The 26,239-nt window shown below is 45.1% G+C and overlaps 1 protein-coding gene across 1 annotated transcript; it reads left to right on the plus strand.

Annotated features, from left to right (window-relative positions):
• Nucleotides 1–410: 410 nt before the first annotated feature.
• HHIPL1 (HHIP like 1) lies at nt 411–21,526 on the plus strand. Its single transcript, XM_055793791.1, has 9 exons — nt 411–785; nt 5,546–6,192; nt 8,454–8,597; nt 8,879–9,207; nt 11,121–11,247; nt 12,150–12,295; nt 15,942–16,023; nt 17,859–17,941; nt 20,545–21,526. Exons 1-9 carry the CDS (start codon nt 519–521, stop codon nt 21,147–21,149), a joined length of 2,430 nt encoding a protein of 809 aa, XP_055649766.1. The 5' UTR covers nt 411–518; the 3' UTR covers nt 21,150–21,526.
• Nucleotides 21,527–26,239: the final 4,713 nt, after the last annotated feature.

The raw sequence follows: 26,239 nt of genomic DNA on the forward strand, positions 1-26,239 counted from the left end.
GCTTCTCCTTTCCAGCCTCAGAGGCCAGGATGTGATCCCTCATCCCAGCCTCATCCCAGGATGAGATGGCCAAAGGATGCCAAAAGGCATCGAAGCACCAGCCGTACTGACACCGAGTCTTCTTGGCTTTAAGTGTGTCCATCAAGCGCATGAACTCGGAGTGCTTTGTCCGTCACCTTTCGGTCATACAACAGATCCCGTGACAGAACCGAGCCCAGCAGCCAACTAGCCAGCGGGGCCACTCGAAGGCACCCGCTTCCCGTACGGCACATCCCAGCGCCGCAGGCTCCAGCCGAGGGCGCAGCCAGGTCCCCGCCGGGCCGCCGTGGGCCGGGACCAGCCTGCCGGCGCCTTCCCGACGGCAGCACCGAACTGCGGGCGCTGGGCAGGGCGGGCAGCGGCGGCCCCGGCGGCGGCGGCGGGGCGCCCTCGGGGCGGGGCGGCCGCTCTCGGCGCCCCGGTGCGGCGGGGGGAGCGGGGCCGGCCGAGCCTCCGCGGGCTCCCCCGGGTGCGCGGCCATGCGGGCGCTGCGCGGGCCGGCGCTGGCGCTGCTGCTGGCGGCGGCGCTCCCGGGGCCGGCGCGGCCGCACCCGCAGTGCCTGGACTTCAAGCCGCCGTTCCGGCCGCCGCGGGGCCTCGCCTTCTGCCGCCGCTACGCCGACTTCGGCTGCTGCGACCCGCGCCGCGACCGCGCCCTGCTGCAGCGCTTCTACCGCCTCAGCGCCCGCCTCGACGGGCCCAGCTACGCCGCCTGCGCCGGGCACCTGCAGGAGCTGCTTTGCCAGGTGAGGCGGCACCGGGCCCGGGAGCTGCCGTCCCGCGGGGGCGCCCGCCGCGCTGGGGGCTTCGGCCGCACCGGGGGCTCCGGTCCCTGCGCGGGGCTTCGGCTTCGGGGGGGCTTCGGGGGGCTGCGGTGCAGGTGTGGGCGCTGCAGCCCCGTCACGGTGCTTCAGCCCGGGTGTGGCTGCAGCGAGCCCGGGTAGGGATGCTTCAGCCCAGGCGTGGTGCGCTGGGCTGTGGGGCATGCACCGGTCCGGGCACGGGTGCTTTGGACCTCGTGGGGATGCATGATCTGTGACATGCTTATCGGCCCAGGAATGGCTGCATCCCCCCACGCTGGGCTTCATCAGCACAGGCACAGGGGCTTTGGACAGCCCGGGGGTTGTGTGAGCCATGGCGTTACTTCCCCGGCCCAGGAGCGTGGGTGCATGGACCACCCCACGGGTGCATCAGCCATGGCATCGGCGCCTGGGCCCGGCACGAGCACGTTGGCCCACGTATGTGTATGTTAGGGATTAGTGCAGCAGCCTAGGCACGCGCTCCCAGGCACTGTCAGCAGCGACTGTCTATCATCAGGTGCCCCAGTGGACTTTTGGTCCTTTGGCAGCTGTCTGAAAGAGGAATAGGGATGTAGCTCAGCTGTAATTTATGAGCAGCAGTGCTCTGAGGTGGTTCTGTGGGCAGTTACAACGTGCAGACTCCCCTCACCCTTCCCAGGGTTAGATCACGACCTGGTGAAGACATCCAAGAGGGGACCTGCCTGCACAAAACATGCTCCTTGTCATGCCCAGCTCGTGGGATCAGGTGGTTTCTTGTACTGGGTTACAGCATCCTGAGATGCTTTAAGTGTGTGCCAGGTGCTACCAATCCTGATGATGGGTGCAGAGTAATGCCTGAGGATGTGGCCTAGAAACCTCCATGGTTGCCATCCTGCACAGGGGAAATTTCCAATGAGGGTTGATGTTCGGTGGCCAGATATGATAACAGGATGATCCCAGCCTGCACAAAGCAAAGCATTGGACCCTGTCATCAGCAGTGGCCTCGTATGTATGAAAATGCCTCTGAGACAGCAGTGGCAGCTCTGTCCTGTGCAAGTGTAAATCTTAAATCAATTCAGACATTGGAGTCTCATCTGCTGTGCTCAGATGGGATCAAAGTAGCTTTTCAGAAATCCTGCTCTTAGCATTTTTGTGGGGTACCTCTTGTGTTCCTGAAAGTGTGAAGAGAAAGACAACCTTTTTCCACATCAGCTTCTAGAGATTTGACTTTATTTAATCTCACATTTTACTGGAAGCAAAAAAACACCCCTTTTAATAAATTCCTCAAGCAAGTGGTGTTCAAAAGTCCATTTGCAGATAGGAAACCAGTTAGCAGTTAAGCGCTCCCTCTGTCTCTGGAAGGGATAAGTAAGTCTCCTGTGTACATCAGAAACCTGACTGCTGAAAACTTGTTTGGAAGCAGTGAAATATTTCAATGTGGGAAAAATGATTCACTGAAATGTTCTGATGAGCTCAGTGCATCACCAGCCCAGAAGTGGCTACAAACCACCACCTCTGGCCACGCAAGCATGAAATGGAAGTTCAGGCATTGCAACAATTCCAGAACACTCTGTTTCCATTCATTCGTTACATATATGATTTATATCCTATACCTGAATTAGTAAGTGGGTTTCTGTGACTTATACAGCACACTTCTGTCTCTTTCTGCTCACAATTCATGATTTCTCTCAAATGTGAACAAATTATTTTGACAGGTGTCTTGGCTTGTGGTGAGGATTCCTGCCTTCTCTTAAATTGTGATTTGCTACGTGGCGCTGTTTCTGTTCATTGTAGAAGAGCAGAAACATCCTTCCCTCAGTGCTACCCATGATCGCCCAGCCCCAAAATAGGGTTGCCCCCCACCCAGAATTACTCTGAGAGGATGCCTTTGGCCACAGGGGAGAGGAGGGCTGGGGTGGGACACCCCCCTGCCTGCCCCACGGCCTCAACACCCAGGGGTAATTTGATGGGTCAGCAGGTCTCAGGGAACATGTGTAGATGTGGATTACTGTGCAGTGGGATACAGGATGCCAAACTGCAGGAAAGCAGATGCCTTGTTCTGCTTCTCAGGGAACAGCTTGCTTAAAGGCTGGAGTTGCCAGATGGAGATAGGCAGGGAATGTCAGGGATTACGTGGAAGTTAGATGCTTTCCTGAGGAGTCCCATGGCTTCCTCCAGGCTGATGGCAGCAGTAAATAATACATTATTTGCTGTGGGTGTTCATCCAGATTCAGACTGGTGGAATTACTCACATAAGTAGCTGCCTCTGAATTCCTGGAACAGATAGGAAGGATTTGGCTAACTTGTCTTAATGTTGCTTGTTTTATTTTCTGATGAATTATTTTCATAGTGCGAGTTTGTTCCAGCCCGACTGGTTGCTGATCACCCACCCATTAGTTGCCTTGGTCTTTGCACAACATCATGATTTAAAATGAATGAACAGACCATGTTATTTGGAAATGAGAATGTAGATCTGTTGGAGATGCTGGGCTGTGACTGAATGTCAAGTTTCTTTGTGTTTTGAGTTGGTGAACGTGACAAGAAGAGGTGAAGGATCACAACATTTGCCTCAGAAGTAGAGAAATCCAGGACTGGGCATCAGGCTCCACCTGTTGTGGAACAGAAGCTGGAAAATATTCCACATGTGTCTGGAAAATACTCTAGACACATGCTTGGGTACTGTGGTTAGTGATAGATCTCTGAGCATCACTGCCAGTGTAATGCCACTGCAAGTAGCCATATGCCACCAGGAACGTGGAAAGGAGTGAAGAAGTCATCCACAACTGCTATTCAAACACACCTGAGGCTGGGGTGAACAGCCCTCAGTGGCAAAGGGACAGAGGAGCCCGTACCTCTGTGCTATTTTTCATTCCGATGCTCAAGCCAGGACATTGTAATGCATAAGATCACTGCTTGCTTTGAAAGGGGCTTTCAGAGAACCAGGAACACCCTGGTACTCAAGCAGGGGGCTTTTGCTCTCTTGAGTGTGAAACCTCTGTAGGCAGCAACAGACTGAGCTCCCATCCAGCTCTGCCTTCAAATTCCCTTTCTGTCTTGTTGCAATTTGTTTTCTAAGGCCAAATTTTCAGTCATAACAACTGCATCTGCAAATGCTCCAGCTCTTTCTGTCCCTGGCACACCTCATGTAACTGAGCCCGTGCCTTTACCCAATCTGCCTGTGTAATTTCAGTGTTTTGTGTCACGCACAATCTCCTTTTTACCACATTAATTGCTGCTCATTTGAAGGCATAATAACCTTCATTTTGCAATGAATGGCTTGACATTCCAGGAGGAAAGCTTATTGTGCACTAATGATCTGTTATATGGCCTCTCAGTTTATTATGGTATGTAATGGAAAATAAAATAAAAATTAAATATTGTGTGTACTTATCAGCTAATTTAAATACTTCAGTATCTCGGATGTTGTATCTTTTCAGCTATTGAATAGTGCTGTAATCTGCATTAAGAAGTAGTTCCCTATAGGTTTAGAAGCAGCTCCTTTTTTTTGGGTTTTTTTTTAATTAAGCTGGTTTTGCTCAGAAGAAAAGTCAGCTAGGAATTAAAAAATGTAGAATTTATTCAAGAAGCATAGTTTCTCTTCTGACCTTTCTTGCCTCAGTTATTTATCTACGCTGTGAGCTCCACAGAGTCCTGTTACGTTATTTGAAGAGCACTTCTGAGATGTGTGTCAGGAAGATGCATTACAACTGGAAAATATTGTGTGTTTATTATAAGGAAAAGCCCTTGCAAAGCAGAACTGAGTCACTTTGGTCAGTTTGTAATTTACAGATGGTTTTACTGGATTGCAGCTTTTTACAGAAGCAAAATGCCCCTGTAGGAGTTCTCATAGTGGAGAATATGATGAACTATGTGAACTTCATTCAGTACTTAGGTAGATTTCCAAGGCTGCACCTTTCATACATGAAGGTTGAGCTGCAGCTGCTGCCAGTGGATTTTGCCTGGATTGTGGCCATTTGGTGCTCGCTGTCTGAAATCTTGTAGCCTGAGTATCCCCCACAGAACTTGGTGACCAGTTTCATGATCATGAGATACATTTCACCACTTCTAGTCAGGTATAGAAACTGTCTGTAGGTAAAGATCCACCAGCAAAGATGGCTGGACCCGAGCAAGGACAAAGTATGCAATGATAGCATCCTCGGGCTGGGTGCACTGCCTGGTACAAAGGATGGGTGTCCTCCTCTCCTCCTACACTTTCTCATCCCACTCCTTCCAGCCTGTAGATTACATTTATGTTTGAGGTGTCCCTCTGGATTATCAGATGATGAGGTGTGAAAGTCTGACCTTTCCCATTCCCTTCTTCACATGGAATCTTCTCAGCTAACTCTTTATTTTTGCTTCTGTGCTATGATGAATCTGCTCGTTATATCCTAGATGAAGTCAGAACATCCAAGACAGAAAAATCTCTTTTTTCCCCAGTACAGTCTACTAAGGTGATGTAGCAAGATATATGTTGTTGCTGGTTCTCTTGAATTAGTGCTATGGTTGGAATAAATGAGTAACATGAAGAAGCCAGCTTTCACCAGGAACACTGAAGGTCATTTCCATGAATGCTGAAATAAACCCCCTTTCTAAGATCTTTTCCTCTGTTAATATATCTTCAGAATAAACCAAAACATGCATTGTAATTAAGGTGAACTTTTTCCAGTTAGTATTGCTGCTCAGCTGTTTCAGATCTGGTCCAAGAGGCTTTTTCTCTCTCCCTCTAGGAGTGCTCTCCATATGCAGCTCACTTGTATGATGCTGAGGATCCCTCCACCCCCGTGCGGACGATACCAGGACTTTGCCAGGACTATTGCCTGCAAGTGTGGCAGAAATGCCGCTCCATTTTTCGCCATCTCTCTGCAGACCGAAAATTAATTGCACTGGAGAACAACATGGCAAAATTCTGCCGCTACCTGTCCTTGGAGGACACAGACTACTGCTTTCCACACCTGCTGGCTAACCCGAACCTTAACCAAAACCTGGGGCTAGTGACCGCCGATGCGGAGGGCTGTCTCCAGCTCTGCCTCGTGGAGGTCGCAAATGGGCTGCGCAATCCCGTTGCGATGGTACATGCCAACGATGGCACCCACAGGTTCTTCATTGCGGAGCAGGTTGGTCTGGTGTGGACCTACCTCCCCGATCTGTCCAGGCTCGAAAAGCCATTTCTGAACATCAGCAAAGCTGTACTTACCTCACCTTGGGAAGGAGATGAGAGAGGTTTTCTAGGTATTGTCTTCCACCCTAAATTCAAATTTAACGGTAAAGTGTATGTCTACTATTCAGTTCAAGTTCATTATGAAGAAAGAATCCGAATCAGTGAGTTCAGAATTTCTCCTGCTGACATGAATGCTTTGGACCATGGTTCTGAAAGGTATTGTATGCATGTTTTTCTTGGCAAATGTATTTGAGATCTCAGAGGGCAGCTTGTGCATTTTTAAAGGCTACTAATGCATGAAACTTATTTAGCTTAACATTGTTCTCGCGTTCCAGTGTATTAGCGTTAGTCCAAGTCCATGTCTAGTGTATTGAGATAGAGAATACGTGTGTCCTCTTTGCATGAACTGCAAGTGCTCAGGGATAAAGCATTTACATTTCTCAGATCTGGTATGTCAGAAGATTTAACTGAACATTGATTAAGTATTATTTACAGTTAATATTTAGAAGTTCGGGTTTGTTTGTTGTGGGGTTTTTTGTTGTTGTTATTTTAATGATTACCTTGAAAATAGATATCTGCAAAGCATGAGTGAAATTCATTCCAAAGCCAAAGGTTTCCAATGCCCATATAAACAAACTCAGTGATACCAGACCAAAGATGGATTTGCCCCCACATTTCTTACCTGAATGATAGCTCAGCCCAGTGATATTAAAACTTTAATATGAAATTAAATAAAATGTATGCCACAGTGCTGCTACTGAGTGCCTTTTGATTGTAAATTTCATTTGAGTCTGGTCCTGCAGTTGATCCACATTAAAATGCATGGATAATGAGAGGTCTGTTTGTGGAGTCAGTCTATAGTTCTATAACCTGTTGCAGAACCAAGTAATAGAACCACTGTTTTAAGAGACCCTTAAATATTATTAATGTTAAGATTTTTGCTTTGCTACATAGATTATATTAGGGGCTTTCTAAATACTCAACACTGGGTGATTCTGGCTCAAAAATGCACATAGCCTAATGATAGAAAGGGTATACTGATTTATAAAGCAATTACAGCAATTCAGTGTAAGCAGTGCTATAGATAACAGGTAAAGGGAATCGAAACGTGGTCCTCAGGGAAGCAAATCAGGAGCTTAAACCTGCAAATGTCAGGGCCCATGAGCTGTCTTGCTTAAAAATTATCAGGCCCTACATTTGTAACATTTTATGTGCTGATTTAGCTGATGTTTAGTACAGCAAAGGCTTAAGAAAACAAAATTTTGATCCTGCTGTGCTTGTGTAGGCACAGGTCCCAGTGACTTCATCCTGAGATCCTGCCCAAGAGAAGGCATATGCCTGTTTGTCCACAGATATTTGCTCAATGTATTTTGTTTTCTTCTCTCTTCTTTGGGAGGTTGAGAAGGATTCGTCTTTGGGTATGTACAGGACTCTCCCTTGCTTCTTCTGCCAGCTCCAGTCTCTGTGCTTCTGCACGGTTACCTTATCTCAGAGGTGACGATGTTTAACAGCAGGTGGCAATAATTACATAGTTAGGTTCCTTTCCCCAATTTACAATCTGATCATGATTGTAACTATCAGTACTTTCAGAAGGGGGGAAAAAGTAGCTAAAAACGGGGTGGTATATGTGATTATTCTAGTTTGGTTTGCAGCTATTAAGAGACACTCTCAGCATGAAATCTGGACTTTTTTAGAAGCTGGAGTAAAATAAACTTCAATTATTATACCTGGGAACCTCCACTGCATGTATTTGTGTCTTAACCTTTCTCTCAAGTCATACTTCACCCTTTTCTGTCTATGAAAGGTATGCCAGGTGTGTAAAATAAACAGATAAAACCAAAAGAGAGTTTTGTTTTAAAATTAAGGTAAAGGTTGTTGTTACTGCTTCGAGTAACCTTTGTCAAAATGGTAATTTGTTGGTGGGGCTGCTTTAAATTCATAAAGTTCTGTGTATGTAATTATCATTTAAGGGTTCTTCTCTCTTCACGAATTTAACTATTCCTTAAAGTTCGAAAAATTTTAGGTTTGCCTTGAAAGCACCTGTCAGGATTGTGCCAAATGCTGTACAGATACGGGGATGGACTGGAGTCCTTCCGCTCACAGTTTATAATTGGATTTAAGCTGAGATGCCTTCTCTTAAAAAAAATAAAAAGAAGAAATAAGAAGTTTAGCAAGGAGGAAGGAAGACTCAGAGGAAGAGTATAATTAATTAGAAGTATATTCTGTAATGTGATTTCCCAGATTTTCCTTATTACACAATTTGGTGTTTCTGTAATCTGGAAAATAAGTTGGAATTATTTAAGGTTAGAAAATCAGCTATGCTCAAGCAAAATTCAGTAAAGTGGGTGTGGAGGAATTTGCATCAAAACCAATCTGTAGCCATTTCCGTGTCTCAAGGGCAACATTGGAGTGACGTTGCTCTGCCCTTTTCTTAGGGCTTGTGCAGTAGGTAATGCCTCTTCCTTGGTTTTGCTTAGGATTATATTGGAAATAGAAGAACCTGCTTCCAACCATAATGGAGGAGAGCTGCTCTTTGGAGATGATGGGTATCTCTATATATTTACTGGAGATGGAGGCATGGCTGGGGATCCTTTTGGGACCTTTGGAAATGCCCAGAACAAGTAAGAGTGGACCTATCCCTATGGCAGCTCCAAGCCACCAGCGTGTGTCCATGGGTAGTGGGTTGTGGGAAGTCAGTGCCACCCGATCGCTGTTTGGTGGCTCAAAGCAAATTAAATTGTCTTGAGATGGTTGTTTTTTTCAGAGATACTGAAACACTTGTCATTTCCAAACCAGAAAGAATGAAACTCCAGACTTTGTAAAAACTGTATCTTTGATGTTTAACCAAGGTCTAGTTTTATTTCTTCAATATTTTATTCTTTCCTTTCTTCTCCCAATACAGATCAACCCTCCTGGGCAAAGTCCTGCGAATCGATGTGAACAACAATGATCGTGGGCCTCTGTACCAAATCCCTCCCGACAACCCTTTTGTTAATGACCCAAAGGCTCGCCCTGAGGTCTACGCATACGGCGTGCGAAATATGTGGCGCTGCTCCTTTGATAGGGGTGAACCTCACACCAAGGAAGGGAAAGGGCGGCTGTTCTGCGGAGACGTGGGTCAGAATAAATACGAAGAAATTGACATCGTTGAGAAAGGGAAAAATTACGGCTGGAGGGCAAGGGAAGGGTTCAGCTGTTATGATAAAAACCTTTGCACCAATTCTTCAATGGGTAAATAGATGTGCTCTTTGAATTACCTGTGCCTCCCACTGTGCAGTTTTCTGCACCATCATTTTTTATTCCTGCCTTCAAAATATGGCTGCCTGGTGGAAAACATGATTTTGAGATGTAAATCTAAACTATCTCAGTCTAGAAGGGAACTGACTTGGGGACAAATACTGGAAGTCCAAATGTTAGCATTTTTGAGTTAGGAGGAAAACAAAACGATGCTAGCTGTTGTTTTTCTAGGTGATCTGCATAGTTGGTCAGATTGCTTGGTGATTCTGTGGTTTAGGGGGACGATTTCATCTTTTCCTCATAAAATAAGCTTTCCTGCCAAAGTGAGAAAAAATTGGAGCAATTGTATTTTTCTCCATAACTCACAAGTACTGTCCTTTTTTAAAAAACAGAAAGAAACATACTGTGTAAGCTGGTCAACCAGCACGCACGCTGCCTGCTTTGCAGGTAACTGAATGTATTGTATATTTTTGTTTCTTTCAGCTATGCCAGCAAGGGAAAACTTTTTTTTTTAAAAAAAACTTTTCAAACCTGGATTCAGGGTATTTGCTGTCTGCCTAAATTCCAGTGCACATGAGAAGACAGAATGTATTGTGTTGCAAGGTCTGATGTAGACTGCACCTTGGGCTGGAGCATCTTCCCAGAGATCCAGGAGTGCAGTGTGCTGGCACTGATTTGCACTAGCTGACATTCTGATGTTTTTCTCTTCTACACACGATGTGTTGTTTAACTTACTTCCTTTTACTAACTTAGCTACAAGTACAGTGGTAGTGATGAAGTGTTTTTTATAAAAAAATTGAGAGCAGGGGGCAGATTTTTTGCACTCCTGTTGCTGCAGTATTTGTCAGAGAACCCGTTTAGTGCTCTCCTGTGACAGCACCTGTGTGAACATTCATGGCAGGCACTTTCCTAAGGTCTGCCAAGGATTCAGAACAATTTCTGATGCGTTTAGAGACCCTTCTGTTAGAAAAGTGAAATGTCACAGCCCCTCTAAAATGATAATAAATGCAGCCGAAGTGTAGAAAACAGCTACTTTAGATTAAATGCCCCTGGTGCAAGTTCCTCACTGGCAGAGCTGCTGCGTTTGCTACTTGAGGCATCTGCTGCACGGGCAGGGAGAAAGGCTGAGAAGATGAGGAAGGGTGAGTACCACGACAGATACCTGTGACCCAGGAGTTTCAAAAGAAAGGGGAGGAAGCATCTAATGGAGACCCTCAAAATCAAGGCACCTTCCTCTGTCTTGTGTTTTAACTTATATTCTACAGGGAGTATGCCAGTACTACATCCTGACTGTGCCATGCCATAAATATTTGATGGCCCTTTCAGGTTAAATTCCCCTGTCTCAGAGAAACAGAAGCTATCTGTGCTGACATCTGACATATCTTTTCATCAGTGCCTGCAGACTGGAGTCACCTGTCTCTCTTTTTCCTTTCACCACTGAAACAAAGCTGCATTGGGCAAACATCTCCTGCGTGGGTGCAGTGACTCTAAGAGTAACCTGCAAATTCATACCAAAACCAGCCAGGCTGTGTAGAAACAGGCCAGCAGTAGCACTCACAGAGCTGTGCTGTAGCAGGAGGAGAAGGGCTCAGGAGAATGGTGAGGTGTCTGGGTGATAGAGAGCATTCAGGCTTATCAGGGATTGAGTTTATATTGCCAGTGAAACACTGACCAGCCTTGCTGAGCTAGTTTGTCCTTGGTTCGCACAGCCAGCTAGGCAGGGCTATCAAATGTGGTTCTGAAAAGGTGAAAATCAAACTAAGTATGACTTCATTAGCACTTCATTTAATTAGAAGATGCTCAAGTGAACCTGATTGTATCATGCTAGTCTCAGAACTATCTAGATTAACAGCTGTTCTGCATCATGTGTAAAACTGGGCAAGTCACAGATCTTTTGTCCCCTACAGATGATGTGCTTCCAATTTACGCATATCCGCACAAAATGGGGAAATCTGTTACGGGAGGGTACGTCTATCGGGGTTGCGAGTCTCCGAACTTGAATGGCCTGTACATATTTGGTGATTTTATGAGTGGGTAAGTAAATACTTCAGGTAGTCACTAACTGTATCCTCAGCCAAAGTCCTCCAGCGATACTACCTACACCTGCCTGCAAGTGCTCTTGCAGTCTAACAACTGAGGACATGCTGCTACTTGCTGGTTGCAAGCATTGCGCAAAGCCTGACTGCTCATTACAGAGGGCTCACGTGGCCTGTTTTATATAACCTTTATTCCATGGTGCTGTGCAGGAATGTGATCTTTGCTTTCCAGTGGCCCTCGATGTTGCTGATTCACATCATGCCAGTGTAAATAAAGGGGCAATGATATGATGTTCATTTAAAGTCCTGGAAGTGGTATAAAAAAGCATTTGAGTGCATCCTAAAAAACCCCCAAAATTTCTGATGCAATGTTTCCAGACACTGAATATACTGGAAGAGAAAAAAAACCCTATTTTTTTTAAAAAAAGCAGTGAGTCTGCTGCAAACCTGTGATGAGGCAGTCATGAGACTGCCTTGTTTTTCCCCCACCTCCTCTGCCTTTGCTGTATCTGCATCCCCAGGCCTCTTGCATGCAGCCCCTGCACCACCTGCCCCACCTGATGCACTAGTCCTGGGTGCAGGAGAGAGGCCACAGAGCTGCAGTGAAGCCAGGCACTCCACATCTCTGGCAGGGACACACACACCCCAAATAGTTTGATATCCCTTAAACCCTCACCTATTGTTTTTTCATGTGTTTGTGTGGCCCTTGTAAGACAAGGTGTTGCAGGGGCGTATAATGTATTAGTTTTAATATTAACGATTCTTCATTATGCAGAGGACCTGCAGTTCCTATTGCAGCTAATGCGTGTAGGAAGCATTAAACAGCCCTTCAGGTGTCTTCATTAATGTTCATAAATCATCTTCCTGGTTAGGTTGTGGAAGTGTTCTTTTGTCTTGCAGGCGCCTGATGTCTTTGAAGGAGGATCGTGCTACCGGAGCGTGGCAGTACAGTGAAATCTGCATGGGGACGGGACAAACGTGCATGTTCCCTGGGCTTATCAATAACTATTACCAATACATCATCTCCTTTGCTGAAGATGAAGCAGGTAATCTTTTAACTTTGTGTCTCACTGAGTGGCATGCTTGTGGTTTCTCTTTGGAGTAAAGCACCAGAGAAGGGATCAGAGAGGGCTCCTGTGAGGCAGTGGGTGGTAGTATGACCAAAACTGGGAATAAGAAAACTCCTTAACACCAAGGTAGCATTAAGAAGCAGGCATTCTTTTTTGCAGCACTGGATATATGGGGGATCACTCTACCTCACATGCATGCCTATGTTTTGTTCAAACAAAATTATATAGTCCACACATGGTTATGCATTACATTTCCCAGAAAGATCATACATATTCATTCAACAGGCGTGGTTAACTGAGCGTCACACTTGTTCCTTACAGGTATCTCTGAGTCTTCTAAGGGGTCTCAAACAATAGTCGACCCTATAGTTACAGCTGACTGATTGCTGAACCTTAATTTAGTTCCCTTATATGGACAGCCCAAGGAAAGTCCAAGTTTGTTTCATTAGTTACTCAGTCTCCTCAGTGATCATAAGTTTTAGATGACTCGTACACAACCAGGGTCGGCTAGCCATCTCTCCATAGTGATTACACTGAAATAAACAATATAGTTGCAAAGCTAAAACAGAATATATAAGAAATACAGTTACAAAGCTATAGCAGACTAAACTACAAGGTAACAGTGGGGAGGCAGAGCACGAGTCTGTCAGTCTTTAAAATGCCAGTGGGCGAGATTCCCAGCATCTCTCAAATATCAAACAAAAGTTACAATCCTAATTTTGAGGCCAGCGTGCCACGCAGTGCTTGCAGGGAGAATTGGAGGGGCAGCTCCCTCAGGACTGGGTCTGGTTGTGCTGCGTGTGCTGCTGCCCACACACCTACGGCCAGACAGATGGAGATCAGTGCAGGGCAAATATGATAAAGCACAGATTAGACAAGAAACCTCGTTCTTCACAATGCCATGCCGTGGGGAATGCAGGCCCTAAGAGGCTGAGAAGCTGATACCCAAGTAAGAGCAAGTCTGTGCTCCTGGCTGGTCGAGAAGGCTGTGGGTGTTATTAATGGACACAGGGAAGCAGATATAATGAACAGCAATTATGAACCTGCTCACCCTGGCCTGGAATACTTGTACCTCTCGAGGTGAAGCAGAATGCAAGCCCTATGTTATGTCTCAAGTGAGGCATCAGCAAAAGGCAGCTTAAATCCATATTTTATTAGTGCCAGCTGGGATTTTGCCTTGCATAGGACTGAAGGATGCGGTCTCTGGGGAGCTTTGCATAGCTGGTATTTAAGACTGGAGACATTTTCCTTTCTAGAAAGGAGCTGCTGGAATTTGAAAAGGAGGAAATAAAGAGTCCTGGGGTGAAAGCTGGTGGTCGCTGCCTTTGTTTGTACAAGGGTATGGTTCATTGCCCAGCCCTGCAGCGGGGCAGGCAGAGTGTGCAGCCCCTGGCTGGGGATGGGGAGAGGGTGAGCCCTGCCATGTTTAGCAGCATTGCTAAGTAGCCTTATGTGCAACTCGGCAATGCAGGAGTTGGAGTTCTGCCCCATTGCAGAGAGGTCCTGGCTCACGGTCACAAGCATCCACTTCCAGAATGCCCCCGTTCTTAGACGTCTACTTTTCCTGCATATTATCTCAGGTGTAGGTGTTGCACAAATGCAACATCCATTGCATGTCATATAAATGCAAGTTTTATCATGTAAATGCAAATCATCCAAATTAAGTATTAGCTCAAAGTTTGACTTGGGATTTTTATCTTTTTGGAGTTAAAATCTGTTTTCTTTTATGGTTAGTGCTCATGGAAGGCAGAGCTGTTTCACAGTGTTGTGGCAAGAAGGATATCTTGCCCTTAAATCAGAGTAATAACTTTGTTTACATCAGCTTTATGCCAATTCAGAGGGCTGCCGAGTGCTGTATCAAGCTGTTAATTGCAGCCCTTGCTCATGCACTGGGGAGCACATCTCCCGCATCCTGGGTCTGTGGGCAGAGTCTGTGCAAATGGGGGGTGAAACGCTGCTGCCCTTCTTCTGCCCTGCACTTTTCACACATGCTTTGCATGAGTACAATAGAGCTGAGTGGAAATTTGGGCTGGAGTCTGTTCTCAGACTTAGTTTTTTGCCTTGTATTTGCTTTATTGTAATGGAAAGAAATCTGCTGATAACAGTGTAGTGAGATTGCTTTATCTGCAGTGAACAGTCTTCTCTTGCACCTTGGTGTGCTGGGAATCTCATTTTTTACAAGTTTATCACACAGTTTATTTTAACAGGCTTTTCTTCACAGAAGCATTTGTTTTTTGAGGTTGTGGCTCTGAGAAATGTTAATCTGGCTGGTGCAGTGGGTGTGTTTATGTGGTGGGGACACCTATATTTTTGGCTTATTGCACAGCCATTTTAAAGCCAGCAGCCTTGCCCCCTGGCAGCTGAATGTGTTGGGGACACCTCAGGCACTGTGCTATGTCTGTGGGGCACATGTCTGATAGCCTGTGTGCTTCATGGCCTGAGCATCCATATTTCTGCCCGATAATTTCCAGGAAGGAGGGGTGGGGTGTAAAACACATATCACTGCACCGCAAGGTGCAGCACGAGGTGTTTCCTAACCCTGTTTGGACCAAAGCTACCTCTGGCCAGTGGTTAATGGAGCTCACCAGAAAGAGGAAGAAACCAGCCATGGGTGGCCAGAGGTGGCTGGTTTCTGCCCTGGGAACATCCAGAGGAGCTCAGCCCATGGCAGCGCAGGAGAGCAGAGAGGAGGGAGGCTCAGGAGCCAGCACCAGCTGCCACCAACTGCCCACACCTTCCTTTGCCCACCCTGACCCCTCTGCCCCTTCCCCTTCTCCCCTTGTGATACTCATAGGATGCCCAAAGAAATCTGCCTTGCTCACTAAGCAGGTCTTCGTTGCCTCTTTTTCTTCCTTTTTTTTTTTTTTTTTAAATATTGCAAATTTATCTTTTCTCTCTGATCATTTTCATTGCACCACTGAAGCACTTGGGCTGGCAAAAGAGAGAGTGCCAGAGGGACTGACTGCTTATCCCAGCCTCCCCTGCACAAGAGGAGGAGAAGGATGGAGACACAGTTAAGAGAAAATAAGTCAAATAAATGGTGATGGACATTGTCTGGCCGAAGGTTGAGCCCTGTCCCTGTGACCTGACAGAGCTGAAATGAACCAAATGCCGTTCGTGTGAGATACATCTCACTTTGTGAGTGTGCTAGAGAAAGCAAAACCAAAAACTTGTTCTCCTGTAATTTACCCCAAAGGTGTGCTTCATCCAAAAGAACAGAAGACAGCATGAACATTCTTGATTTAGTTTCATTTTGTTTCAACAAAGGGAATTTAGGGTTTGATTGTTTTGCGTTAGAGAAGTTAAAGGACACAAATCAAACTGAGATGACAGCTAAAGTCTGGGCAGCTGAACCTGCCCTGGAAATCCATCCAAATAGTATTTCATGACAATATGTAAAAAATCCTACTCACTAGTAGTATTTTATGCCACTGGACTACAAACGAACTCACCACAAACCCAAATACAAACCTCCCTTTTTTTGTCCAGTAGCCAGATCTCCACATTCGTCCCAGGTTTCCTGATGCTTTCTGACCTGTGATGCAGAGTTAATGCCTTTGTGCTGTACGCAACAGGAGCTCCATGGAGAGTTTTCACAGCTGTGTCTGGTTTTTTTTCCCAGGGGAACTTTACTTCATGTCTACTGGTGTACCAAGCGCCACGGCTCCCCATGGAGTGGTGTACAAAGTGGTGGACACCTCTAGGTATGAGATGTTGTAAAGCCTCAGTGTGATGCAGTGTGTCCAGGTGGGGATGCGATGAGTAACGCTGACTGACTAGCTCTTCTCCCATGTTGGGCTCTTCTGTGGAGCTTGATCAAGGAACGGCTGGAGCAACCTGTTGCAGGTCTGCTTTGCTCCTGCAGTCACGGGAGTCTACGCTGCCTGGTGATGACTGACTTGTTATGGGGCCTGTTGGTGTTACGTGGGCTGGTAGATTTGTTCCTGAAAGCTAAAGGGGTATTTTATGGGTGGCTTGTCTTTCTTAGGCGAAGTTTCTCTAGATTATTGCCCAAAAGGAGGCAGTTTTTCTCAAGGTGTTTATTCCCAGTTCCTCTCCATCCCTTGTAGCCAGTTACATCTCCTATAAGCGCCCTGTGCCCGGGCAGCTGCAGCCAAAGCTGACCCAGCATGACCTGCAGTGCTTTCTGGGGCAAACCAGAAATGAATGTCAAAAAGTACACTCCTTTTTGTGTTTCAAAGAGAAAAATGGCTTGGACAAGGAGATAAGACCACCTTCTGGATCCCACGTGTGTGTATCTGAGATGGGCAAGCCAAGGAATAGCTGTGTTTTATGGGAAGACTTGGAGCTGTTTTTTCCATCTTCCTGTTTTTTAAGCATTGCTATTATTGGCTAAACACCAAACAACTTTCAGTCAGACATGTAGAGTGAGACTTTTGTAACTTTTATTTTTTTAAAACAGATTCAATTTACAGCTTTAGCTATCTGATCATTTTTAACCAAACCACTTGTCTGGTTTTATGTTGGAACCAGACCCCAAAGTTAAACAACCCCCAGAACTGCCGCATGTTTTCCCCTGACTCTTCTCTGTCAGGAGCATTTTCCATTATCTAACACAGGGGAAGAGTTCCTCTAAACTGTGTATTAAGAGGCTAGTATTACGCAACCTTTGCAAAAATAAAGAAAGCAGAAGTCAAAAGCAAGTCTTAAGTTTAAGTTTAAAAAGAAGTTTCTTCCATGTGTACAGTATAGAAAGACCTCACTGAAAAATTCATAGAAGTAGGGAACATCCCTATGTTGGTAGTTGAGAGAGAAGCTCTTTGTCTTCCACAGAAATGCAAATACAAACAATCATAATTACAGAGGAATTATACCCTCCAAATGCACACATCATGAATTTTTTAACCAGTTTGAAAACCTCTGAAGAAGTCAGCAGATTAACAAGAAAGCCGTTGAAGAAAAAAGTGATGGTGAACTGGATGTAACTTCTTAGAAGTGAGATATACCTCCACAGCAAACAGATTTGTGACAAAATAATGTGCCGTACTAAAGAGGGAGCCTCTGTAGGGGGCACTTAGAGCTCTTGTTTGAAACTAACACATTTTTGGTACTACTTTTGCAGTAGTTAGGTTTTTGTTTGGGCTTTTGTATGAATAATAGTGTGTTATTTTGCTTCTCTGAAGTCAGCCTGAAAACTTGCGTACACATGACCTTCATGTCAGATGCTCGACATATACTGTCTAGTTTTGTAATTTTTGTTTGATTTATCTCTTTCTGTAATGCTTGAACCTGCCAATGTTTTATTTCCTTAATGGATTCAGCAATGGCAAGTGAAAACACAGCCAGAGGACTCAAATGCTTTGTGAATATTTGGACTTTGATCAGCAGAGATATGTAATTGTATAATTATGTTTTCTACTGTAAGAGATTACTTGGATCATGTAAACAGATTTTTTTCTTTCTTTTTTTTTTTTTTCCCAGTGAGCATTACATTCATAGAAAAACAATGGGAAGCAAAGGCTCATGATGGCAGGGGAAAGGAATTAATTGTGCACTGTATGTGTCCCTGTTTTCGCAGGAGAGCACCACCAGGAAAATGCCGAGTTGAGCCATCACCAGTGCAAGTAAAAAGCAAGCGCATCCAGTTTGTGCCAAAGGAGAGTAAGTGTCACTGTTGCTGTTTATTATTGGTGCATGTTAGCTGGCAGTAGATACAAACTCCATGCTTGTGCCTCTGTGTGTGTGGAGACCACCCAGAACTTCACTCTTCAGAGTATCCTCAAAATTAATTCTTTCCAGCTGTTTTGGATCTGAAGAGTTGGTTCAAATAAGGCATGACGTATTTCTCCTCTGCTGGCCATGTGAAGTCTCTGTAGTTTCTTCCCCTGTACGTTTTCCCTCTTCCAAGCTACATCATACCTGTTTCATTACTGCCAACTTGGTTTCCCCGTAACTGTTTCTGTACTGAGATCCTGTGCTCAATGGTGCTTTTCAATGATAAATGATTTTTTGCAGTGCCTTCAGGTAGTGAGGAACACTTCAGGAGCTGAAGTATATGATGGCTAAAGGATTCGGAAATAGCTCACTGAGCAAGATGAGGTCTGAGTCATTGTTAGTTGTAAGTGGGATGAGAAAATGCTCCCAAAAGAATTGATCAGCCATTCAGGTGAACTTTTGGCTTATCCAAACCCTCCAGGGCTTTTTGATTGCTTCATACTGAATGGAGTATTGTACTGCTAAAGCTGGAATAGTCAACGAGGTAGCTGAATCTGCAGCAAGCCAAGTACTATTTATGTTAAGTGCAAAAACCTAAATACACTATTAGGATCTCAAAATTAGATCAGGCAGCATCACCTTTCTTTTCTCCTGTGCATTTTGTTTACACATGTAAGCACCTAGGCAGTACTCTAACAACTTTGTCATGAAGTTAGTATTACTGTAGGAACTCTAATGTCAGAATACTTTTATTTAATTTTTAATTACACTAATCACATTACACTGCATTTGAGTCATTGACAGTTCCTCCAGCTTCAACTTCAGGGAGGAATGAGGGCACTCAGCACCTTGCAAGACTGAGTCTTGAAGGTGGAACAAGATCTGAGGCTGACTATTGACTGTTGACATGCCTGAGCACTGACCACGTCTTCAGAAACGTTCTACTTTTCAAGCTGTGCACACAGCTTCCGAACGTTAGTAACTTGGTTTGTGTTCAACCAGTTTTGCCTCTCTTTCTGCTTATGCATTATTCTCTATGCAAGTCCAAAGTTCAGATTTTTAAACTATACATGTAACTAAAATTGTTTGGGTTTGTTTACAAGGTAGTTTTCATCATAAGTTAAAACTTAGAAATGGTGGGAGGGATTCTGCTAAGTGTCTCAAGAACTAAACTCACTTTTAGGTGGAAACCGAGTGCGAAAATTTTGATTCAGAAGCATGCAGACAAGGATGTGTAGCTGTAAAAATTTTGCTGTTTAGGTTAGTGCTTGGTGTGAATGTAACAGAATCGCCAAGGCATGCGGCTTAGCTGGATGCCTTGTTGGAAGTGTATTTAATAAATACCTTAATGAAGAGTAATATGTAATAACAACTTGATTCAGTGAGGTGAAAAGCACTCCCAGGTGGCCATTAGCTTTTATGCAGTCCCTACATACCATTATATGAGTTCCAGGATTTTTAAGCGCTTTGCCAAATCAGGTTCCAGCAATGAGGTGTGCACAGGTAAGGCTTTCATGCCCGTTTCTTGTCTTCAGAATCTCAGCTTCCAAAGAAGGAAAATATTTTCACACCACGAACACAATTCCTCTCCAAAGACCATTATTTGGAAAAAACGGACCACTGGCAAGGGTTTGTCTTCTGGGGACAATAGATATTAAGCAGAAATAAGATGGTCATATTTTTCCTTGTCTCTGTACTACAAAGCAAATGATGAATGAGAATGGGTAAATCTAGGATATAATTCAAAAAGTTGTCTTTGCAAACGTCTGTGACGCTGTCCCAGCTAAGTTGATGTTTACTCTGAGCGATTCTGAATTGCTTCCTTCTGACCAGCTAAAACTTATTTTTAAGCTAAAAATAGAGTGCATGTGAATAAGCAAGTCCAGTAACGCCTGGAAACTGTGACAGCAAAGAATTTTCAACTCTTCAGAGTTCAAGGCTCTTTTTTTTTTCTTTTTTTTTTTTTTTTTCACAAGGAAGAAAAAAAACCCAACCCCAAATCCTGTTTTATGTGTTGTCCTGGCAACTCAGTTGCTTTTGCACATTCCAGTTGCCAGAGAGAATTGATTTTGAATGTTCCTGATTTCAGCTCCTCGGAATAAAGCATCTGGCCCAGTGGGGAGGCCGGCGTGCTCGGTCTGGTAATGATCCAATCCTTAGTAATGAAGAGAAGAGCAGCAATAGCGCCTGTCTAAAATGCTTTCAGCAGGGGGAAGGTACGGTGGGGAACTCCTTTTCTGACCATGAAACCCCAGTGCCCACCCTTTAATGGCCAGGATGAGGTTTTGCCAGTAAACTGCTTGGAGTTTCCTCCTTGGTGGAGGTTTACTTGATGGCGTTAAGCCCTGCTGTCCTCATGGCTAACTAAAAGCAGAAATTTTTCACTGAGGAAATACTGGCGCACAAAGAGCATTGTCACTTCTCAACAGGACGAAGTAAGCAGATTTCAAGAAGCGAGTTAAATAAGTAAAAAATCAGTGCTGGTTTCTTGTAGTTGCCTTTAAGTATTGTCCACAGACTCATGGTTTCCTGGGCTTTTCCCCCAACAGAGCTTATTATGAAAACCCCAACGCCACGTCCCCGGCTGATGGCCACAACCGAGGCCCCGCGGGGGGGTGGGCCAGACCCCGAAAGACCCCGCATGCCGACGGTGGACTGGGTGGGCCAAGCCCTGCCACTGCCGGGGGGCCGGGGCAGGACACCCACCACGCCGGCACCCCGTGGCAGGGCCCCCAAGCCCAGGCCGGGAGCAGAGAGGAGGGGGCAGCGCAGGAGGAAGAAGCCCCCTGGCACAGCCCCGCCGCTGCGAAATGGCGCCGTGCGGCTGGTGGAGCAGCAGGGCCGCGGCCGGAGCTGGGGCCGGGTGGAGGTTTACATCGACGGCGAGTGGGGCACGGTGTGCGATGATGGCTGGAACTCGCTCGCCGCCGCTGTGGTGTGCCGCCAGCTGGGCTTCCCCTACGTGGTGCGGGCCAGCAAGAAGGCAGAATTCGGGGAAGGGACCTCCCTTCGCATTCTCCTGGATGACGTCCAGTGCTCCGGGCAGGAGAAGACACTCCTGGAGTGCGCCCACGCCGACGTCGGCACACACAACTGCTCCCATGAGGAGGATGCCGGTGTGGTGTGCAGCATGGAGGAGGTGGCCGACAGGTGACAGAGGAGCTGGGGAAGGCAGCTGAGGGACTTGGAGCATGTCCCTCTCTTGTCCAACCCTTGTAAACCAACATCAGTATTGAGGAGGGTGTGCTCTGCCTTGAGGATGCTGTGTCTATTCGAAGTAACGTTGCATTTTTCTTAGTATTCCTCCCCCTGCATCTGCCTTGGAGAGAAAGAAAAAGTAAAATGAAGCAGTGGCTGGAGTATGTTGTGGGCAGAGACTGCATTTATACAGGGTTTTCTTTATAAGAAGAAAAACCCAAACATCAGCTGTTACAGATTAGAGAAGAGATGCCCTTTCCCCTTGCAAAATACAGCATTCCCCAGCTGTGCTTCACAGTGTTTTGCTGAAAAATAAATTCCCAAATGACCATGTTTCACTCTTATGGAAGTGTTTGCGTTGTTTGACTTGCTTTGCCACCTGCAGCTATGAGTGGTGGCTTCTAAGTATGTGTAAACCTGTGCCTTTCTTTGCAGAATACCAAAGTAGGATTTTTTTCCCAACTGTCCATGCACTAGTTTAAAGGAAACATTCTTCTGTAATGCTTTGTATTGGTATAAGCCCATTGGTTATCAAAGATAACTGTGTCTAAACAAAATCTGATAAATTAGAAAAAGTCATAGCATACTGCCTGGAAAATATTTCTGCAGTTTACACTAGCCTAAGTGAAAAGAAAACCTGGCCTTTTTTACATGAACAGGATCGTTATCCAGTTTAACCCTGAAGATATTTGTACATGTTTCTCCACTTTCCCAAATGTTGTGAAGTCACATGTGTTTTGCATTCAGTTTTCACAGGTGTGAATGACTAGACAAGACGGAATGTACTAGGGTAATAATCCTGTAATATTTGCCTTTTGTAAAAGGCTATTTAAAAAAAACAAAACTCATGTTGTCTGAAATGGGTTTTTCACCTGAGTGGTGATTGGAGACACATGTTCTCCTCTTGTGGTCTCTCTGCATTTGGTAGCATTTTGCCTGGTTATTTTTTCCCCTGATGTAATCAGGATGCATTTTGTCTTGCTGCTTACACAAGAACATGAGAAAGACAAAATGAAACAAATGTAAAATAACTAGTGCATCCAGAAAAGTTCACAAGCAAAACCTTGTATCTAAAGCTTTTACTGTGGATATTCATCTTAATTTCACAGTTTCAATTTGACAGCATCCTCTTAAGCCTAAAACATGGATGTATATAGTAAATTGTTTAAAATGTTTTTCCTGAAATTTCTGATAAACCCATTTGTAGAGGAATTATAGAGGACTGTATGCAAAATTTATTTGTAAAAAGGTTGTAATGATTGTTAAAAACATAAGGTATGAAATGTTAAGGGGGAAAAAAAATACGGGGGGGGGGAATGTAGTGGTATGAAGCTGGGTTAATTAGCATTGATAATATACAGCTGTGGGCTGGCTTCAGGGGCGTGGGTTGGCCGATGTAGATAAGGTGCAGGTGTGGCTGGTTAAGTTAAGTGGTTGAAAGCCAATGGAGAGAGAGCAGCCTCTCTTCTCAGAAGAAAAGGAAGGGGGAACACATGTACTGGATGGGGTGAGATAAGAAGGCAGCAGAGGGACTGGTATGAAGGGTATGCTGGTATGAGATGGTAAAAGTCCTTGTTGCAGCTTGATAGTTTGGATAGTGCTGTGACACCCATTAAATACTTTTTGATATTAAAGAACACCTTCACAAAACAGACGATGGGAAAAATAGCACTGTCTCCCTACTTCTTATGAAGTAGAAAGGGGAGAACAGACATATAAAGTACCTTTTGCAAAATACTTCTCTCATTTCATTGGAAAACCTATAAATGCCATCAGGCGCCAGACTGTCATTAGGCTTTTTCTATTGCAGTGAAGGTGCAAGCACATTTGTTTAAAGTGCAGAAATTCAGTTCAGGCACATCAAAATAGTCAGGGAACAAGGGATTCCTTTGTAAGTTCTTCTGTTAAAAAGACTTGGCACCTGTTGAGCTGATGGGACTAGAGGGCTGGAAGAAAATGGAAAGTGGAGATGTAGTCTTTCTTCTCCCATATTCCTCTTCTGCTCCTTTTGGCTCCTTAACCAAATTTCAGCTAGCTCTAGCTGTGAGATTTCAAGGAGAATCTTGATCATAATTATGCTTAAAGACTTCTGGGTAGAAAAAAAGGCACACACAACAAAAGTTACTGTAGAGGGTTTGAGATGATTCAAGGATGTCTGCTGTAGACCAATTAGGAATTTAACCATCATTTTCCAGGTAGTTAAGTATTCTTTTTTCTGATTTAACTATTAGTTACCTTACACCTGCTTTAGCCCATTTGAACCTCTTGAGCATAAGGAGAAGCCACCTACATCTTGCACGTTGTTGGTGGTGACTGCCACCAGCCCCCAGCTGGCACTCATTCGGTGGCATGCCGTCTCTGGTGACCGCTAAAGGCATATGGAAACCAGCCCACAGTCGGGAAGAGCGAGCTGTGCCGTGGCTCGGCTGACGGCAAACACAGAGCCAGACACCCCTGGTATTTTCTGACAGTGTTACGTGGGTGCCACCAGCTTCACAGGGGAAGTATTTATCAGCAGAGGAAGAGATAAGACTAGCAGATAAGGTGGTTTTTCCCTCTTATCCTTTCTCCCAGCCTGTACTGAGTGGGGAAAGCGTGCCAGCTTAGTTTGCGTGGATGTGTGTGTGCTTTTTCTTTGTCTGCCAGCTCAGTACACTGCTGCGATGCTGGGAAGTTATTTCTGACCACCGTGTTCCCTTCCAAGCTTAAAACATATCTGTTCTAAATCCTGGTATTTGTCAGTCTAGGTCTCTGGTATTTTAATAATAAGCCTGTGCTATTAAAAGCGCAGAAGTACATGTGCATTTAAATACCTGATACATCATCTGCTGCTTAACAGGATTCTTACTGGTAGCTTTTTTCTTAATTTTAAAATGCACTTATATACCAGGATGTCATACCAATTAAGCTTTAGATAAAACTAATAAACCCTGCTGCTACATTACAACATGCCAATATACTGCCTGAATGCTGATTCAGGCTAAAGGTCTTAAAATAGCACAGAGTAATGCTGGTTACCACAGAGCAGCTGCTGTGCTGCACCTGTTACGCGGCAGTCCCAGAGCTGTGTCTAGTAACAATATGGTCTATTGCCTTCTCTCCTGATTCACCTCTGTGTCCGAGACTGGAGCATCTGCATTTGTCCTTACACATTTTTCCTTTCCTTATGTTAGCACAGCTGCGCCACATGGAGGACCCAGCATATCTCTAAGGGAACAGTGCAAACACAGCCTTGCTACCTCTTCATCTCTACCTCCAAGGCAGAGTAGCTCTGTGCAGAAGTCAGGTGGTGGTTTTTTTCACTTACATTGCCTCTGGAACCCAGCAGCCAGCCCAAGCACTGGCACGCTGTGTTGTGGTCTCTAGGATAGACATTATCTTCAGGCTGAAATAATTTGAACTTGCCATGTTCTTTCCAAGGCGTCCAATAGACAAATCCTCCCACAAGTATCTGGGTTTAGAGCTTGCTGCCAAAGCAATGGAGAGACAGTGAAATAGGTAGGTTGTTGCAGCGGGGATGCTCACTCAAATGCTGGCAAAACCCTTCTGGATGCTGAACCCTGGATGAAGCATGCCATGAGGGCATCCCCCATGTTGGGGGAGCTTGGGCTTTGCCCAGGTTCTCTGTGTCAGGTTGCAGTGTATGAACAGCACAAGGTACATATATCACGTTACTAAGCACAGCATCTTGTAATTAACACTGAAGCCACGACTCAAGTTCATGCTCAGTGGTGGCACTGTGGGCGATACTGCCACTGGATGGACAGATGAGCCTGGGCCCCCAGCTTCACATGCTGCCATGGTGTTTCTCCTGCCTTCATCTCCCCTACCAGCCTCTTCCCCACCTCTTACCAGTCACACCTTCGTGCTGGCCTTCAGCATGGCCAAGGGGGAAGAGCTGCTCACGTACCACTGCCCCACAGCCCAAACCTAGCAAAACACACTCAGGAATGCACCGAACCGAGCAGAGCCTGCCTCTTCTTTAACCTGTTAGAGTCAATATGGTTGTACGGGGCATGGGGTGGGGTGGGAAGGGGGTGGGGGTCCCCACTACATATCTGTCCTGCTGCGCATGAGCTCAGCCTGGCACTGTTTGGTAACGATCAACACAGAAATTAGAAGTGCAGAGGAGAAAACCAGTCACAAGAAGTCAATATCCAAGCCTGCTTTTCCTCTCAGAAAGATGCCAATAGACCACTTCAAAAGGTCAGATTGACATGTGAGATGCATTGGCCCCCTTAGCTACTTTCACATATAAACACACATTTTTCTATATGAAAAGAGATGTAAGTGTCATTTGGTAACTAATAAATGCATTCCAAATTTAAATTTTAAGAATTCTTATTTTTTCCTCTTTAAACAAACAAGATCTCAAACCCATTTGACATGTGTCCATACCTTGTTGTCTTGGATGACTTTCCCAAGGTTTTCATGCCTAGATTTTGCCCTGGGGCACAGGTGCAGCTATAGGATTGCCTTGAGCAATGTTTTAATGTGGTCAAAAAAGCAGCTACGATGTAAATGGCAATTATTCCTTAACAATAGTATGGTAAATAGGGATGCTATTTTTAAGGAAGAAAAAAAGTCTCTAGTGTTCAGCCAGTTGTAAGCACTGACATTAAGTAGCTTGTTCCTCAGGGCATTACCTGTTGGCAGTGACTAAACCCTTGGACTGTTTTCGTTATTATTAACCATCTTGCCAATTACTTGCCCGCTCAATGCTGGCAAATTCTATTGACTAAGAAGGATCAGGACATCAGTATATACGAGCTGGGTGAAAATCACTGCAAAGGTACGGTATTTGGCAGTGATGTGCCCACCATAGAATTTGTTTTGCAAAGGTATGGTTGACTCCTGTATCCAGCATAGTTTAACCTGTGGCAAAAGATCTCGGTTTAGGTTGGCTCATTTATTATGTGCAGTTACTTTTTCTGAGAGTTTTCCTGTCCATGTCTGAGCTGGATAACGGTCCACTGGCATCACGGCATTTGTATCCTGGGTTCAAAGATATATTTGCCTGAACACTTAGGCTATGGTAGATTCAAC

Source organism: Falco peregrinus, chromosome 1 (assembly GCF_023634155.1).
Source record: "Falco peregrinus isolate bFalPer1 chromosome 1, bFalPer1.pri, whole genome shotgun sequence".
Taxonomy (NCBI): domain Eukaryota; kingdom Metazoa; phylum Chordata; class Aves; order Falconiformes; family Falconidae; genus Falco; species Falco peregrinus.